General features: G+C 42.7%; 1 protein-coding gene across 1 annotated transcript in view; it reads right to left on the bottom strand.

Annotated features, from left to right (window-relative positions):
* Window positions 1–18,107, bottom strand: part of SLC7A6 (solute carrier family 7 member 6) — a 43,939-nt gene that overhangs the window by 22,949 nt on the left and 2,883 nt on the right. The window contains exons 2-3 of the mRNA XM_083370367.1: window positions 6,533–7,103; window positions 761–886 (exon numbers count right to left, since the gene is read on the bottom strand). Coding sequence (XP_083226493.1) covers window positions 761–886; window positions 6,533–7,061 — 655 coding nt within the window. The 5' untranslated portion in view covers window positions 7,062–7,103. The remainder of the gene's footprint in view (window positions 1–760; window positions 887–6,532; window positions 7,104–18,107) is intronic.

Raw genomic sequence — 18,107 nt, 5'->3', positions numbered from 1 at the left:
CCTGCAGTTTTCTTGGCAAAGATTTTCAGAATACTTTGCCATTGTCTACTTCTTTTTTTTAATTGAAAAGTTTTACAATACATTTTTTAAATAAAAAAACACAAAAAAACCCTCCTCTCCCTCCCCTCTCCCCAACCCTCCCCTACCCCCTCCCCGACTTCCCAGAGCTGAGTACAGGGTATAAAGTTACAAACATAAGCTAAAATATGCTAATAACAAAAATAAAACATTAAATTCTATCGCACTTTAACTCTCCATAGTAATAATTATATTACTAACAAATAACTAATAACTAATACACCATATAAAACCACTACTTATTCAAATACTAAATGATACTTTTTAGTCCCATATTTATTCTGAATATATTCAATCCATCTTCTCCATTCCACAATATATCTCTGTTGTGATTGTCTACTTCTTAGGGCTAAGAGAGGAGGGACTAGCCAAAGGTCACCCAGCTGGCTTTGCACCTAAGGCAGAACTAGAATTCCCACTACATTAAACTAATTCTCTTATTTCAGTTAGTCTTGACTCCTGACTGACTACATGGATAAGTTTCTGCAAAGTTTGGAAGTGGGTGGCTCCCAGGGCTGAGAAAGAAGTACGGGCCCAAGGTCACCTGACTTCTAGTCAGACAGGACTAGAATTCCCATTCTCCCAGTTTCTAAGCTGGTGTCTTTGACCATTTGCGCCCAACTCAATCTCAGTGCAAAACAATCAATACAAACCTCTGTATATATTCAGCTATAAATCTTACCCTGGCATAGTTTAACAATTCCTGTCACGATGATGACAATTAGAGCAATGACTTTGGCACAGGTGAATGCATCCTGCACCCTTGTTCCCCACTTAACATAGGCACAATTTATAAATGTTAGAAGACCTACAAGACAAAAAAAAAAGGGAAGCAAGGAAGGCATTAGAAAGTGATGGTGAAGCTGGTTGTTTTAAAGCAAACCCTGCCATGAAATTCTCTTCCATGTCAGAGTTAACAGTCACAATGGCATATTATTAAACAGGTTTAGCAGGTTGTGTTAAGGTGGTTTAAAAAAGGGCACTCGGCCAATTTTCTGTTTGACACTTCCAGTGGCAAAACAGGAAAGGTCTCACAAGGCGAACGTTACGGCAAGTGTACTGAAAACTTGAAAATATTGTTGGTTTTCAGACTCTCGTTTGCGATCCACGCCTTTTTAAATGAATACCAACGCTTCTTTTTAACGGACACGTTTTTTGTTGAAATAGGAAATGCCACCTCAAATCTGTCATTTGGCAACAAAAACCCTTGGAGGGTTTTAATTTTTAAAGAAAAGTTATGGTATCTGAAGGACCAGAAAAAATAGAATTAGTTCCAATCTATTTCTGCATCGTTTTAACAGGAACTATTCCTTTCTGAGGGACGCAGTGGCTCAGTGGGTTAGGACGCTGAGCTTGTAAATCAGATGGTCGGCAGTTTGGCGGGTCGAATCCCGAGTGCCTCGTAACAGAGTGAGCGCCTGTTACTCGTCCCAGCTTCTGCCAACCTAGCAGTTTGAAAGCACGTAAAAATGCAAGTAGAAAAATAGGGACCACTACGGTGGGAAGGTAACAGCGCTCCGTGCGCCTTTGGCGTCTAGTCATGCCGGCCACATGACCACGGAGACGTCCTCGGACAAGCGCTGGCTCTTCGGCTTTGAAAGGGAGATGAGCACCGGCCCCTAGAGTTGGAAACGACTAGCACGCATGTGTGGAGGAACCTTTACCTTTACCTTTATTCCTTTCTGAGATGTTTCCTCAACTGTATGACTGTTTTTGAAAGTACAGATACAATTAGATGCATGGCTCACATCAAAAAATATACAGTAGCAATATATTTTTTTAAAAAAAGTTGGTTTCACCATTAATGAAACCTCCTACTAAAAGGTATCCTTTATGTGAAAGCAATTCTACAGAAATAATGCTTAATTACAGAGTGCTATTCTAAACTTTACTCAAGAACTTTAAAAGGTGCTCAGCTCTACTATCTGTTAGACCAAAAGGTATTATTTTTCCTCTCTAAAGAGTTTCTTATAAAAATCTATAGTGGTTAAGTCAGTAAGTAGATTGGATTTATATATTAAGCTGTAAGTTGCTACGTAGTCATTAGTCGTCTGTTTCATATCTAAATGCAATAAGCCATGATTCAGAGATAACAGTGAGTAGATTCAAATATCATGCTAGGCCAAAATTAAACAAAGCGTGATTTTCTTTGGTGTCTGGGCCTGAATAATAGTACAGGTAAGTCCTTGACTTATGACCACAATTGAGCCCAAAATTTGCGTTGAGACATCTAAGTGACTTTTGCGCCATTTTACAAGTTTTTTGCTTCAGTTGTTGAGTGAATCCCTGCAGTCGTTAAGTTAGTAACCTGGTTGTTAAGTGAATCTGGCTTCCCCCATTGACTTTGCTGGTCAGAAGGTTGCAAAGGGGGATCACGTGACCCCGGGGACACAGCAAGAGTCATAAATATGAACCAGTTGCCAAGGGTCTGAATTTTGATCACGTGACCATGGGGATGCTTCAAAGGTCATAACTGTGAAAAACAGTCATAAGTCCCTTTTTCAGTGCACTAAATCAGGGGTGTCAAACTCAATTTCATCGAGGGCCGCATCAGCATTGCGGTTGCCCTCAGCGGGCCAGGTGGGTATGGCCTGGGTGGGCGTGGCCTATTGGGTGGGCGTGGCTAGAGTGCATATGGCCTGCTGGGTGGGCGTGGCCAGCTGTACATCGTTCGCATAAGGGTGCCTATGGGGGCCTGGGCAGGAGTGGGACAGATCTGGGGGTCTCTGGCAGGAGGGTCTCTGGGCCAGGGCCAAGGCAGCGGGGGCCATTCCCTCACTCTTTCCAGGATGGCTTCGCGGGCCACATGAAACCACTTCGCGGGCCGGATCCGGCCCCCGGGCCTTGTGTTTGACATGTCTGCACTAAATGCACTGTTGTTAAGTCGAGGACAGCCTGTATAAAAAAATAACTATTTCTGGCATTATAGAAGGACAGCCGTGTTAGAGCCCAAAATCAGAAGGAATCTGGGAGCATCTTTTCTAACCAACAGACTGATGCATTTGATGAAATCCCTTTTTATAAAATTTATTAGTTAGGAAATATGCTCCTAGGCTCCTTCTTAATATCTCTAGTTTTAATCATCATCATCATCAGCAGCAGCAGCAGCCCTCCCAGATTTTTTTTAAGGCTCCAATTTAGCGCTTCTGAACCTTAGTAACTTTAAGATACACTAGAACAGGGGTGTCAAACTCGCAACGTCACGTGACGTGTCGCGACTTTTTTTCCATTGCCGGCAATGGGGTGGGTGCAGTTTCTGCATGACGCATCTGACCCCCGGGGCGGCAATTTGACACCCCTACACTGTAACATAGAACATAGAATAACAGAGTTGGAAGGGATATCCTGAAGATCATCTAGTCCAACCCCCAGTTCAAGCAAGAGAGTCTGTATACATGTATAGATGGACTTCAACTCCCAGAATTCCCTAGCCAACATGCTTTTCAGTTTGCTTTTCAGCAGCTGGACTGTTATCAATTTCAAAGGGCATCCCAACTTAGTAAACTTTTCAAAAGTTACTTAACTACTACCCTTCCATAATGCAGAAGTTGGCTTCTCTTCACTCATGGCAACTCAATCCACCAAACTCAACTCTGTATCTTGTCAGAAGCCAAATAACTTTTGAAACTGCTCAGTAAACACAGATGTGATGAAATCCTTTCTCCTCAATAGATTCACGGGGTATATGTCTGGTTGCCATTATGCAAGTTTACATCTATTGCAGCTGTAACCCAAGCTTCTGAGATCACTTATTACCCTGAAAGAAAAGATCTTTACACACCCAAGGATGATTAATACTCTGGCATATATCTATGAGCAGTGGAACTCTTGACTCAACATAGTAATAAACAAGCTTTGCCTTCTCTCTAGAATGTCCCAATAATTTTTTAAGTTTCCAATTATTTTATTTTATTTTTTATTTTTCATTCCATTTATATCCCGCCCTTCTCCGAAGACTCAGGGCGGCTTACAAGCTTAGCAGTAGCCTTCATTCTATGTATATGCCTGCTTATTAGGGCTTTCACACACACCCCAAGCGGCATTATTACAAAGTCAGCTTAATTGCCCCCAAAATCTGGGTCCTCATTTTACCTACCTCGGAAGGATGGAAGGCTGAGTCAACCTTGAGCCTGGTGGGACTCGAACCTGCACTAATTGCAGGCAGCTGGTGTTACTTAAGGAGGCATTAGCCCACTGCTCCACCAAGGCTCCAATTAGTAGGTCTGTTTTTATTTGGTTCCTATTGAGAAGCACCAGCTTAACTGATGCATTGCCGTATGATTCTCATAAAGTTGAATTGTGAAGTGTTTAATAAAAACAAGAGATAAATTTTAGTTAGAATATGATTATTATATCTATAACCCTGTATTCAGCTCTGGGAAGTGGGGGGGAGGGGGTGGTTTGGGGTGGGCGGGTTTTGGGGATATGTATTGTAAAAAAATTTTTAAAAACTCTTTAATAAAAAATAAAAATAAAAAATAAAAAAATAAAAAGAAGAGATATTATAATGCAATTATGGAAACAATAAATCAAAACAATGTAAAAACACGTTCTTGGTTTAGGGGAGAGAGATGAAAAACTCACCAAACATTGAGCATTTTTATAGGGAAGATCTGGACTAGAAAAAATATTTGTTAACAGATGCCTACCAGATTTGAAGCACTTCGGATTCCTGGGGGTGACCACTGTAGCATGGAGGAAATCCATAGACCGGCCTTTCTCAACCTTAACCACTTTAAGATGTGTAGATTTCACCTTCCAGAATTCCCCAGCCAACATGCTAGCTGGGGAATTCTGGGAGTTGAAGTACACACATCTTAAAAAGTTGCTAAAGTTGAGAAACGCTGCCACAGAGAACGGCCTCCATTTGATAACCACCAGATAAATCTTATCAATCTCGATATGGACCCTAGGACTACTTCCATCCTACAGTCAGTCAAGTTTGTAAGAAAAGGAGATGGGCTGCCAGCTACACCTTCGTGGTGCCTTCTATTTAATCTTGAAAAGGAGTGTGTGCAATTCCATGTCTGCAACACCAACCTGCAACTCCGTAAGCTGCCTGCCTCTTTTCCCAAGAATGGGTGGAAAGTGGAAAGAACATCAAGGCGTTTTCAAACAAAACATCCAGAGTCTCAATTTACCTTCTGTGCTTCAAAATACTCTTTTAAGACATAAATTTTTACAGGTAGTCCTTGATTTACAATCTTCCTTTAGTGACTGTTCGAAGTTACAACAGCACTGAATTTTTTTTTCACCCTTATGACCACTGCAGCATACCCATGGTCACATCCTATGCTCAAAGTTCAGAGACTTGGAAACTGGTCCATATTTATGACGGTCGCAGAGTCCCGGGGTCATTTGATCCCCTTTTGTGACCTTCTGACAAGCAAAGTCAATGGGGAAGTTGGATTCACTTAACAACCGTGTCACTATCTTCACAACTGCAGTGATTCACTGAACAACTGTGGCCAGACAGGTCGTAAAAGGAGGCAAAATTCACTTAACAAATGTCTCGTTTAGCAAAAGAAATGTTGGGCTCAATTGCAGTCATAAGTCGGGGACTACTTGTATATTTACACAGTGTAGAAAGCTATTTGTGTGCTTGCTTCTCTCCAGGGAAAAACAACAACATGTAAGAATAAATTTAAAAACGTCTTTTCAAGCCATAACAGATGAATCTTGGAGAGGGAAAGTTGTGTAGTGGTCCAAGGCATTGGACAAACACTTAGGAGACCATAATCAATCATGGAGCTCTCTCTGGTTCAGGGGTCCCCAACCTATGTTCCGCAGCCCCAGCCCAGGCCGCGGGCTCTTGGCCAGTGGGCCGTGGAAACGGCTGGCTGGTGCATGCATGTGTGGGCACGCATTCCTCCCCCACTTGCACTAGCACCTGCAGCTCTGTTTGCGTATGCACGCAGACATGAACAGGGATGCTAGCGCAGGGAGGGTGTCTGCAGCCCGTTTGCAAATGGGCTGCTAGAGCAGGTGGTTTGCACAGCCCGTTTGCACATGCACAAATGGGCCGCTAGCTACCATGGGGGGGTTGGTCCTTCGCGCATGTGCACGGCACCAGTGCATGCTGCATGCACGAACGGGACTGGTAGTGCCACGCCAGTGTACGTGGCCCCGTGTGCACACACGCGCATCCGCACACCAATTTTGAAGCTGCTCTCCTTCCCTCCAGTCCTCTGGCTTGAGCTTACTCCAGAAGATCGAGGATCACTGTGGATGCCCCTTGGGCTTCTGAAGGATAGATCTGCCCCTCGATTCAGCAGAACCATAGTGCACACTAACTTTTCACCCTTTTCTGTGCAAAAACAAGGATAGTCTTGTTTCTCTAGGGCATGGCGGACCAACAGCACGGGAGATCCACTTCTGATTCTCCTTCCCTCCCCCCCTTCCCCAGCTCTGATGGAAGCAGAGTCAGGCCTGAGGACCTGTGTAGAATACTCACATACACAAGCAGCGGCAATGAGACGACAAGCAACGTACGGAGGCTGGCAAGAAGGGAAGACTGGCTGCACAATATAGTTGGCAAAGGTTATCGCGATGATAGCCTGGCTGGTTGGTTCAATGATCAACAGCGACGTCCACAGACGTATAAAGGCAATGAAGCCTCCAAAGGCCTCTAAGATATATGCATAACTGGCTCCTGACTTGGTGATGGTGGTGCCCAGTTCAGCGTAGCAGAGGGCTCCGATCACAGAAAACATCCCCCCCAGGGCCCAGATGACAAGGGATAATCCATAGGACAAACTGTAGTTAAGCACTCCTTTGGGAGAAACAAATATCCCGGACCCAATCATATTTCCTACTATAAGGCAGATGCCGTTAAGGAGAGAGATTTCTTTTCTCAGCTGCATAGTTCTTTGGTTTCCACCATTCTTTTGGGCGTTGCCACTCTGATCACTTTTATCAGCTGTCCGGATTGGCTGGTACTCGTTCAGGGAATTAAGAGGTGGAAAGTTCTCCCTCTTCTCCATGATGACATCCACAAGGTGTCCACTGCTAACACCGATGCCAAACTAAAAGAAAAAGCAGGATTAAAATCTGATGTTTTAGACATATGGTATCGGGCCAAGAAACTAGAGCCACTCATGAATAGCTTGAGTCAGCAACTTTATTGACTTCTTCCTATATTACAAGAATCTTCCCAGTCTGTTTTTTTTCTCCAGGCAGCAAGCAGATAAAGCTTCATGCATCTGGCCGGGGGAGGGGGGGGCTTATGTCTCTCATGGCTGTGCAAGGACTCAAGGCTAATTCCCTGCTTGACACCCCCCACACACACCCCTTGCAGCATGTCTGACATTTTCTCACCATATAGGTTCCTCATGTGAAAGGTGAAATTCAACTGTCGTGTGACTAAAACACTGGGCAAGTGTTCCAATGAAGTATTGATTACAGCCGTGTTTCTCAACCTTAGCAACTTTTAAGACATGTGGACTTCAGCTCCCAGAATTCTCCAGCAAGCTTAGCATAACTCATTCGGGGAGTTGAAGTCCACACATTTGAAAGCTGCCAAAGTTGACAAACGTTGAATTAGACTTACTTAGAAAAATGAGACTAATTTTCCTGTGATGTTGTAAATGTAAGAAGTGGAACAAAATGGCATATACATATTATTGTGTGCATTAACTCTTAATTCAGGAAATCTTTGCGCCAAAGCTTCCATCAATTTTCAAGATGTCTAGCAGCTATACAAATGCTAAGAGAGCCTTAGAGCGGTACAGTTTTTATGAAGGTGGTACTTAAGATTTCTCTCCTGGGAGCAAACCATTTTGATAGATTTATGGCTGGAACAAAGTTAATAATACATGAGTGGGATCTGGCTACTGAGCTATGATTTAAATATATGTTAAATAACCATTCCTTTGATTTCCCACTTACAGTACAGAACATTCTGAGAATCTGGTTGGCCTGAAGGCATCCACAGTTAAAATGGACACAGCAAGCTTACTTCAATGCATGTAGAATAGGTTGTCTTATCACACTGACCTGATCATAATCTTCATTTGATTGTACACCTGATCACAGGGGTGATCATGTGTAATGAAGAGGGAAAGAGCAGTTGAGTGAATGGATCTTAAGAGTGTGTGCTTTTTCTTTGGAACGTATGTTGATAAGCGGATGGATTTGGGAATATTTCCAATTGGTATAAGAAAATCTTTAAGCATCATTCAGGGTCTGACCCTTACATTCATGGTGTATTACTGTCTTTGTGGGCTTTTATGTTTTGGAAAAATAAGTACAATTCTGTGTTAGAAAAATAATACAACTACAAGAAGTTACAGTAAATCTTAGTAGGAGAGCCAGTTTTCAAGCGAAGCTGAAGACATCTAACTAGAACAAACGAAGAAAGGCTGGGTCTAGCTAGTCTAAAGAAAAGAAGAAATAGGGGAGACTTGATAGCAGTGTTCCAGTATCTGAGGGGCTGCCACAAGGCAGAAGGAGCCAGGTTGTTCACCAGAGCACCAGAGGGAAGGACGAGAAACAATGGTTGGTAACTGATCAAAGAGAGAAGCAACCTGGAATTAAGGAGAAACTTCCTAACAGTGAGGACAATCAACCAGTGGAACAGCTTGCCTCCAGAAATCGTGGACGTTCCATCACTGGAGATTTTTAAGAAGAGACTGGACATTCACCTGTCTGAGATGGCATAGGTTCTCCTGCTTGAGCAGGGGGCTGGACTAGAAGACCTCCAAGGTCCCTTCAAGCTTTCTATTCTATTCTATTCTATTCTATTCTATTCTATTCTATTCTATTCTATTCTATTCTATTCTATTCTATTCTATTCTATTCTATTCTATCCCATCCCATCCCATCCCATCCCATCCCATCCCATATTCTATTCTATTCTATTCTATTCTATTCTATTCTATTCTATTCTATTCTATTCTATTCTATTCTATTCTATCCCATCCCATCCCATCCCATCCCATATTCTATTCTATTCTATTCTATTCTATTCTATTCTATTCTATTCTATTCTATTCTATTCTATTCTATTCTATTCTATTCTATTCTATCCCATCCCATCCCATCCCATCCCATCCCATATTCTATTCTATTCTATTCTATTCTATTCTATTCTATTCTATTCTATTCTATCCCATCCCATCCCATCCCATCCCATCCCATCCCATCCCATATTCTATTCTATTCTATTCTATTCTATTCTATTCTATTCTATTCTATTCTATTCTATTCTATTCTATTCTATTCTATTCTATTCTATTCTACTCTACTCTACTCTACTCTACTCTACTCTACTCTACTCTACTCCCACCAAGGGTGAACGTGGACCAGTCACTTTCTCTCAGCCTTAGGAGGGAGGAAGTGGCCAACCACCTGAAAAGCCTTGTCAAGAAAACTGCAGGGATTTTCCCACACTCTCTCTGAGAATTGGACATGATTGAACTGAATAAATTGTTTTAGTAGACTAACGTCTATGTTAAACAAAAGCTTGCTTCAAGGTAAGACCTGGCCAAGATCACAGCTGATAGTTAGTTAGTTAGTTGGAAAGCTGCTATTTGGAATTCAATTCCTGTACTAGTTTCATTCAAAGATGTTTTGATAAAGAATCCCAAGAATTCTAAAGCAGGGACTTGGAAACTCATTGCTAATCAAAATAGACACTAATGGGGCATAAAGAACTTACGAACACTATTTCACACAGTAGCATCTCGAGCAGCCATGAATTACATAACTCTTTCTGACATAGTCATCTCAGGGGGAAAAATGTCATTGCCAATACATCCTGGTTAGAAAAAAACACTTACTTAATCATAGTAGCATGCACGCACAGAACTATAGGAGAGGAATTAACTTATCTAGTCATATCTGCACAGTTGCTATGTTCTAGGAGTAGCAAAAGGCATAAAAAGAAGCATAACGAATCACCAGTTTAATTACGTATATTTCACAGATTTTAAAAAAGTTCCTTTGCAGTTTGACAGCACCGACTGCCGCTTACAGCTCTTTTGCAATCTCTATTCATTTCAGACTACATTAATTTAAAACTGTTTGCTGGGTGCAGCAATCATATGACTACTTTTTTTTTTTTTGCTGGAAAACGGCGTTTTCTTCCAGTTTCTGGTAGAAACACCCATTCACTGGACAATATGGTCATTTACTTAAGAGTCGCCGCGAAAAATATTGTAAAATTGGGTCAATCAGAGGACAATCGGTTTAACAAACAGCACAACCTAAACTGTAATTCTGGGTTCAATTATGGTCGTAAGTTGAGAACTACCTATAAATAAACAAGCAGCAATGTCTGCAAGCAAACAACAAAGCTCAGAGAGCATCAAGGACTCTGCAGGTCCTGAATGGTTCTCCGCCTTGGTCCTTGCATCAAGGACTCTGCAGGTCATGAATGGTTCTCCGCCTTGGTCCTTGCATCAAGGACTCTGCAGGTCATGAATGGTTCTCCGCCTTGGGTTGTTTTTTGCTGCATTCCTGGGAACCAAGACACAGCTGACTACAAATACAATACATTCTACAGATTAATAAGCTGTCCTGGGGGTGGGGGTGGTCGCGAATATTTCTATTTATTGCAACAAAACAAGTTCACTAGAGCAAGCAGTCTACCTAGGTCTCAACAGGTAACAATACCTGGCTGAGTTCAGTTGGGTTGCAAAGCTAATCAGGCCCGGGTTTGAGCAGGAGCAGGTAAGCTCAGAGCTAAAGAGTAAACAAGGAAATCAAAATTAAAAACATTAGGTCATCCCTCCTGTATGGCCAAGGCAATTGCATAGATCCAGGCGTGCAATCACAAGCTGACTCAAAGAGGTGTTTGTTTCTTTTACCTTTAGCCCAGTTGGCACTTCAAACTTTTTCACTATTTGGTGGAGCAGTGGGCTAATGCCTCCTTAAGTAACACCAGCTGCCTGCAATTAGTGCAGCTTCGCATCCCACCAGGCTCAAGGTTGACTCAGCCTTCCATCCTTCCAAGGTAGGTAAAATGAGGACCCAGATTGTTGGGGGGAATTAAGCTGACTTTGTAATAATGCCGCTTGGGGGTGTGTGTGAAAGCCCTAATAAGCAGGCATATACATAGAATGAAGGCTACTGCTAAGCTTGTAAGCCGCCCTGAGTCTTCGGAGAAGGGCGGGATATAAATGGAATTAAAATAAAATAAATAAATAAATAAATAAATAAATAAAAATTTACATTTTAAGTAACCGAAACAGATGAATATGAGTTACATATAATATGTTAATGATATCAGTAAAAAATGCTTGTTTTATTAAGGACACAGTGAATGTATGTGCAACGCAATGAAATAAAACCAGAGGCCATGGGCTTCTTCACTGTCAATCTTACTAAACCTATCGACCTCTTCACCACCTCAATAGCAAGCACTACGGCAGACATGTCAAACACAAGGCCCGGGGGCCGGATCCGACCCGTGAAGTGGTTTCATGCGGCCTGCAAAGCCATCCTAGAAACAGTGAGGGAACAGCCCCCACTGCCTTGGCCCTGGCCCAGAGACCCTCCTTCCGCCAGAGACCCCCAGATCTGTCCAACTCCTGCCCAGGCCCCCATAGGCACCCTTATGCGAACGATGTAGAGCTGGCCACGCCCACCCAGTAGGCCATACGCACTCTAGCCACGCCCGCCCAGTAGGCCACGCCCACCCTGGCCACACCCACCCGGCCCTGAGGGCAACCGCAATGCTGATGCGGCCCTCAATGAAATTGAGTTTGACACCCCTGCAGTACAGATTCCGTTTCCTAGCCTGGTTTTAGTGACCAGAAAAAAACATTCTCCTCCTGTAGATTGTTCCCATTTTCTATTTAAAAAAACTTAAAAAGCTAGCTAGGCTGCACTAACGAAGGGATAGAATCGAGATCGTGTAAAGTGTAGTACTGCTTTAGAAGCCTTTGGTAAGACCAACTTGGAATACTGCATCTGGTTTTGATCACCAGAATTTTTGAAAAAGATGTTGAGACTCTGGAAAGAATGCAGAGAAGGGCAACTAAGAAGATTAGGAAGCTGGAGAATAAAAAAAATGTGAAGAACGGTTGCAAGGATTGGGTTTGTCTACTCTAGTGAAAAGGACTCGGGGTGACACGATATCAACGTTCCAGTGTTTGGGGGCTGCCTCAACCTATTCTCCAAAGCACCAGAAGGCAAGACAAGAAGCAGTGGATGGAAACTCAATAAGGAGAGAAGCAACCTAGAACTAAGGAAGAATTTCCTGACCGTGAGAACAATTAACCGGAAGAGCGATTTGCCTTCAGAAGTTGTGGGTGCTCCAACACCAGAGGTTTTTAAGACGGGACTGGACAGCCATTTGTCTGGAATAGGGTCTCCTGTTTGAGCAGGGGGTTGGACTAGAAGACCTCCAAGGTCCCTTGCAACTCTGTTAATCTGTTATTAAATAGCAAAAACTTCTTCACTAGGAACAACCTGATTTAATTAAGCTTGTTCAAAGTATAGCAGTAATAACAGTGGTTAAACCCACTGCTAAATATAAATGAATAACTCCCTCCCTCAATACTAAGTAATACCCGGTTATAAGTTCATCTGTTTCTTGTCAGAGTTTATTTTATTTCTGGTTTCCTCCTCTTTTTCAGACTTTAGCCATGAGATATTTTAATGGCTGTAGGAGTATACCTATATTAACCTGCAAATCTGAGTTTCAGAAACTGGGGGAAGAAAGACAAATATCTATATTAAAATCGGTGTTTCATTTGTGAATCAAACAATCATACTTGTTATTAGAAATACAGAAGAAGAAAGAAGTATCGTCAAATACTACTCGCTGCTTTTTATCCTGAATGATTACTCAGCAAATCTAAAAAAATTATGTGGGTTATGTTTTTCCAAGGATTTTCATTGTTTTATAGCCAAATATTTTGTTGTTTACAAAAAATTCAATCCTAAGCCAAGATTTTTCAGTGCTCAAACCATGTGTTTCTTTATAGGAATATTTTAAGGCAAATTTCTCAGAACACTTGGGACTCAGTTCCCGGAAGTACCAACTAACTCAGAAGGAACTTCATGTACATCAGTTATTTAAAACCAGCCTCTTTCTTGGGAATTCTTTCACTGTGTGTGCACCTTGCAAGGAAACTGATTAGATGATTTTGAACAAACAGTTCATTCTTGCCTTAACCTACACAGTGTCATAAGTAAAACTATAAGAAAAATACAATATTCCATTTATAGCATCTTGAGTTTCTTGGAAATGGGTCAGACTTCAACTTGACAAGAAAGAAAGAAAGAAAGAAAGAAAGAAAGAAAGAAAGAAAGAAAGAAAGAAAGAAAGAAAGGAAGGAAGGAAGGAAGGAAGGAAGGAAGGAAGGAAGGAAGGAAGGAAGGAAGGAAGAAAGAAAGAAAGAAAGAAAGAAAGAAAGAAAGAAAGAAAGAAAGAAAGAAAGAAATCCTGAATTTAGCTATATAACATTTTGACTGAAGTTAATACATGAGATAAATCACAAACTATGCTCCGGCTTTTATGTATTACATAAATACTGTATCTTGTAAAAATAGTTTAATGTGTGCAAATGCAGTCAAGTATAATTTAGCCCTCAAGCATGATTTGACAAAAACACAGAGGAAATTCTGTTAGGTTCAAAGATCCCAACAGATAGAGTAACTCATATTCAGCAAATGCTGTAGATCAGTGATGGCGAACCTTTTAGAGACCAAGTTCCCAAACTGCAACCCAAAACCCACTTATGTATCGTCGGGTGCCAGGTGGGTGTGGCTCATTGTGTGGGTGTGGCCCATTGGGTGGGCGTGGCTCATTGGGTGGGCATGGCCACAGTGGTAACGGCAGACTGGGTGGGACTAAAAAGTTCTATCAATCAATTCCAACTTTGCGAGATCTTTTTTTCCCCACGAGAAGTTGAAATTGATTGAACCTTTTTTTTTGCACATGGTTTTGTTGTTGTTAGCTGCAAAGTCGTGTCCGACCCATCGCACATGGTGGTGGAGGCCTAAAGTGAAAAGGTTTTATAAAGCCCAGCTGACAGCCTAGGACTGGGGCAAAGGCACATGTGCCCACAGAGAGGGCTCTGCGTGCCACCTGTGGCACATGTGCCATAGATTCACCACCATGGCTGTAGATGGATACGTAAAGAGAAAACAGTGATTTTAATGCAAGCAAATTCTGCAGTGTTTATTGTATAGTAAAGGCTATCACTGCCTGTTCTGATCTGGGGATGTTTTGGTATGAAAGATTGGTATCCAAACTTGGCAACTTCAAGACTTGTGGAAATTAACTCCCAGAATTCCTCAGCCAGCTGAATTTCACCAGTCTTAAAGTGGCCAAGTCTGGAGACCCTGGTGTAAAACTTCCACTAGGCAAAGAGATTAGGAAGAATGACAATGTTGTAATCCAACAGATCCGGAGATCACCAGGCTGGGGGAAATTATGCACTAAAGTGCCAACACAAGTTGCAACAACAGAAGTACTCCCACCATTTTTTATAGTAAAGGAACTGGGTAGCTATTGGTTGGGATCCAATTGCTGGCTGGCCCTTTTCTTAAGCAGTAGGAAATAATCAACTTTCAGTTAATCTCCAGGGAAGCAACTGCTTGGCAAAATATCATGCTAAGCTGGGATTTGCTTAATCATGATTTCCGAATACTGCTGGCTAAGTCCACTGCATGAATCATAACTGCTGAGGTGCAAACCACACTGACAAGGTTGGTACCGCCATATCAAGACAAATTCCCATCATGGATGGATCAGGCAACGTTTGTGAGTGCCGAGGAACCATGTGTGTGAAGAGCTAGATTGAATAGGACAGGACACCTGTGGCTCGTGCAATCTACACACAAATCTTCTCCCCCTGATAGGAGAACTTTGCAAAACCTAGCAATAGTTCTACTTAAGTAGGAAGGCCTAGAGAAGGGGAAATTACGGAAAAGAAAATTATTGGGAAATACAAGAATAGAACAGCTCATTTCTTGTACGTGATGCAATGTTTCATGATATGATAGGATAGCCTTATTCCAGTATTTGAGGGGCTGCGACCAAGAACAGGGGGTCAACCTATTTTGCAAAGCACCAGAAGGCAGGACAAGCAGCAACGGATGGAAACTAATCAAGGAAAGAACCAGCCTAGAACGGAGGAGAAATTTCCTAACAGGTGAGAACAATTAATCAGTGGAATGGTTTGCCTTGAGAGGTTGTGGGTGCTCCATCACTGGAGGCTTTTAAGAAGAGACTAAAAAGGTAAAGGTAAAGGTTCCCCCGCACATGCGTGCTAGTCGTTTCCGACTCTAGGGGCCGGTGCTCATCTCCGTTTCAAAGCCGAAGAGCCAGCGCTCGTCCGAGGACATCTCTGTGGTCATGTGGCCGGCATGACTAGACGCCAAAGGTGCACGGAACGCTGTTACCTTCCCACCGTAGTGGTCCCTATTTTTCTACTTGCATTTTTACGTGCTTTCGAACTGCTAGGTTGGCAGAAGCTGGGACGAGTAACAGGTGCTCACTCTGCTACACGGCACTCGGGATTCGACAGCTCGGGACTAGACAGCTACCTATCTGAAAGGGTATAGGATCTCCTGTTTGAGCAGGGGGTTGGACTAGAAGACCTCCAAGGTCCCTTCCAGCTCTGTTCTGATTGAAATTTAGGACTCATCTTTAATCAATATTCATAAAATCCTGGAACACCCGGAATAGTCCATGGCACAATTCCACTCCAACCATATTCCATTTGTATCCCTCATTTTAAAAACTGGTGCTGTTGTTAGGAAGCAGGGGGATAACCAATTTTACAGGAAATCCTCAACTTACAACCACAATTGACCCCAGAGTCATGGCTGTAAGTCGTGGTCATTAAACGGGTCGCCATGTGACTGCACCCAATTTTACGACTTTTTTTGCGGCAGCTGTTAACCGACCAGGGCAATTATTAAGTGTCCATGGTGGTTGTTAAAGGAATCCATTGTAACCAATGAGCATTTTTGGGTGGATGCTGGAAATAAACGTCAGAAAGCGGCAAAAAACCCACTTAAAATTGGGGTCACATGACCATGGGATGCTAAAAACAGCCAGGAATGTGAGCTGGTTTCCAAGCATCCCGAAATGTGATCACACAACCAGAAGGAGAGGTGCCTGTGAGAACTTCAAAAAGTGGTTATAAGTAGTTCTGGGAGGCCTGTTGTATCTCTGAATGGTCATTAATTGACTGGTTGTTACACAAGGGCTACGAGCAGTATCTCAGGTGGCCAATTAAAGTGAGATGCTTCAAGAGGCAAACCAGTTCTTGCCCTAAGGGGGAAAAAATCTGGTTTTAAGCCATGCTGAAGTCATTTGCTAGTTCATTGCTTATCTTTCCTTTATTACAACCAGGGATGGTACTGTCTTTAATTTTAAGTGCATTCTATAAACTTTAGTTATCCAGTGTCCCTGAAATTTTGCAAATAAGAATTTGGAAACAACTTGAGGAGCTTTTTCTGGGCCTAGCGGCTAACAAAAATTGTTTTTGACTGCTTGTTAAAAAATGGCTTTGTTAACAATAACAAACAGCAGTTCCAGACTAATAAGTTAATACATTGTTTTTTTTTAAAAAAAAACCAGTCATGCAAAAGGAAATGCTGGAGGGTAAGAAAGCGTTTGCTTTTTAAGTAAGGAGAAGGGAGCCCATTTTTACACCCTCACCATCTGTTGGTCAATATAACTTTTCTCCAGAATTACAAGAATTTCCATATTCCTTTTGATTTAAAAAGAAAAATAGGCCACAAGAGAGTTAAGAGATAGCAGGAACTAAAATCTGAAAAAAATGATCCTAGGAGAGCTTTAAAGAAACAGGCCCACTTGATACTGAATATACTAAGAGTGGGTTGTGAAGTTATACACACTTTCCTCTTCCACAAACTCAACACACTTCCCATCTGATCCAAATCATGTGCTTCCTCAGCAGAATTGGAAGATCTGTTCTAGAGCTTGGTTACAAAGAAACTGTAGGTAAGATTACAGCCAATAGAGACCAATTTTAACCTTGGCGGCTTTAAGGCGTGAGGACTTCAACTCCCAGAATTCCCCTGACAAACTCATGCAGCTGAGCTGGAAAAGCACCTATTGGCACTCAGCACTGCAACACTTGACTTGAAAAAGGGTAGATTGGGAATCATCAGTGTTTCTCAAACTTGGCAACATTTAACGAATGTGGGGACTTCAAGTCCCAAAATTCCCTTAATGTTGGTTGGTTGGTTGGTTGGTTGGAGAGGAATGCGAAAAATGTTCATTTTACCATTAAAATGAATATATTCCTATATACCAGACATGTCAAACACAAGGCCCGGGGGCCAGATCCAGCCCGCGAAGTGGTTTCATGTGGCCTCCGAAGCCATCCTGGAAACAGTGAGGGAACGGCCCCCGCTGCCTTGGCCCTGGCCCAGAGACCCTCCTTCTGCCAGAGACCCTCAGACCTGTCCCACTCCTGCCCAGGCCCCCATAGGCACCCTTGATGCAAATGATGTAGAGCTGGCCACGCCCACCCAGTAGGCCATACGCACTCTAGCCACGCCCATCAGGAGGCCACGCCCACCCTGGCCATACCCACCCGGCCCCCTGAGGGCAACCGCAATGCTGAAGCAGCCCTCAATGAAATTGAGTTTGACACCCCTGCTATATACATTAAAATAAACATACATTGCTGATTAGTGTACATTTAAAGTGACAATAAGGCTCAGTGGGTTAGGATGCTGAGCTTGTCGATCAGAAGGTCAGCAGTTTGGCGGGTCAAATCCCGAGTGCCGCGTAGCAGAGTGAGCGCCTGTTACTCATCCTAGCTTCTGCCAACCTAGCAGTTCGAAAGTACGTAAAAACGCAAGTAGAAAAATAGGGACCACTCCGGTGGGAAGGTAACAGCCTTCCGTGCGCCTTTGGCGTCTAGTCATGCCGGCCACATGACCACGGAGACGTCCTCGGACAAGCGCTGGCTCTTCAGCTTTGAAACGGAGATGAGCACCGGCCCCTAGAGTTGGAAACAACTAGCACGCATGTGCGGGGGAACCTTTACCTTTACCTTTTTAAGGTTTTTATTCTATTCTAATTATTGCAA

The sequence above is a fragment of the Vipera ursinii genome (assembly GCF_947247035.1).
Source record: "Vipera ursinii genome assembly, chromosome: 10".
In the NCBI taxonomy this organism is placed as follows: Eukaryota; Metazoa; Chordata; class Lepidosauria; order Squamata; family Viperidae; genus Vipera; species Vipera ursinii.
This window is presented reverse-complemented; position numbering and strand designations above follow the sequence as displayed.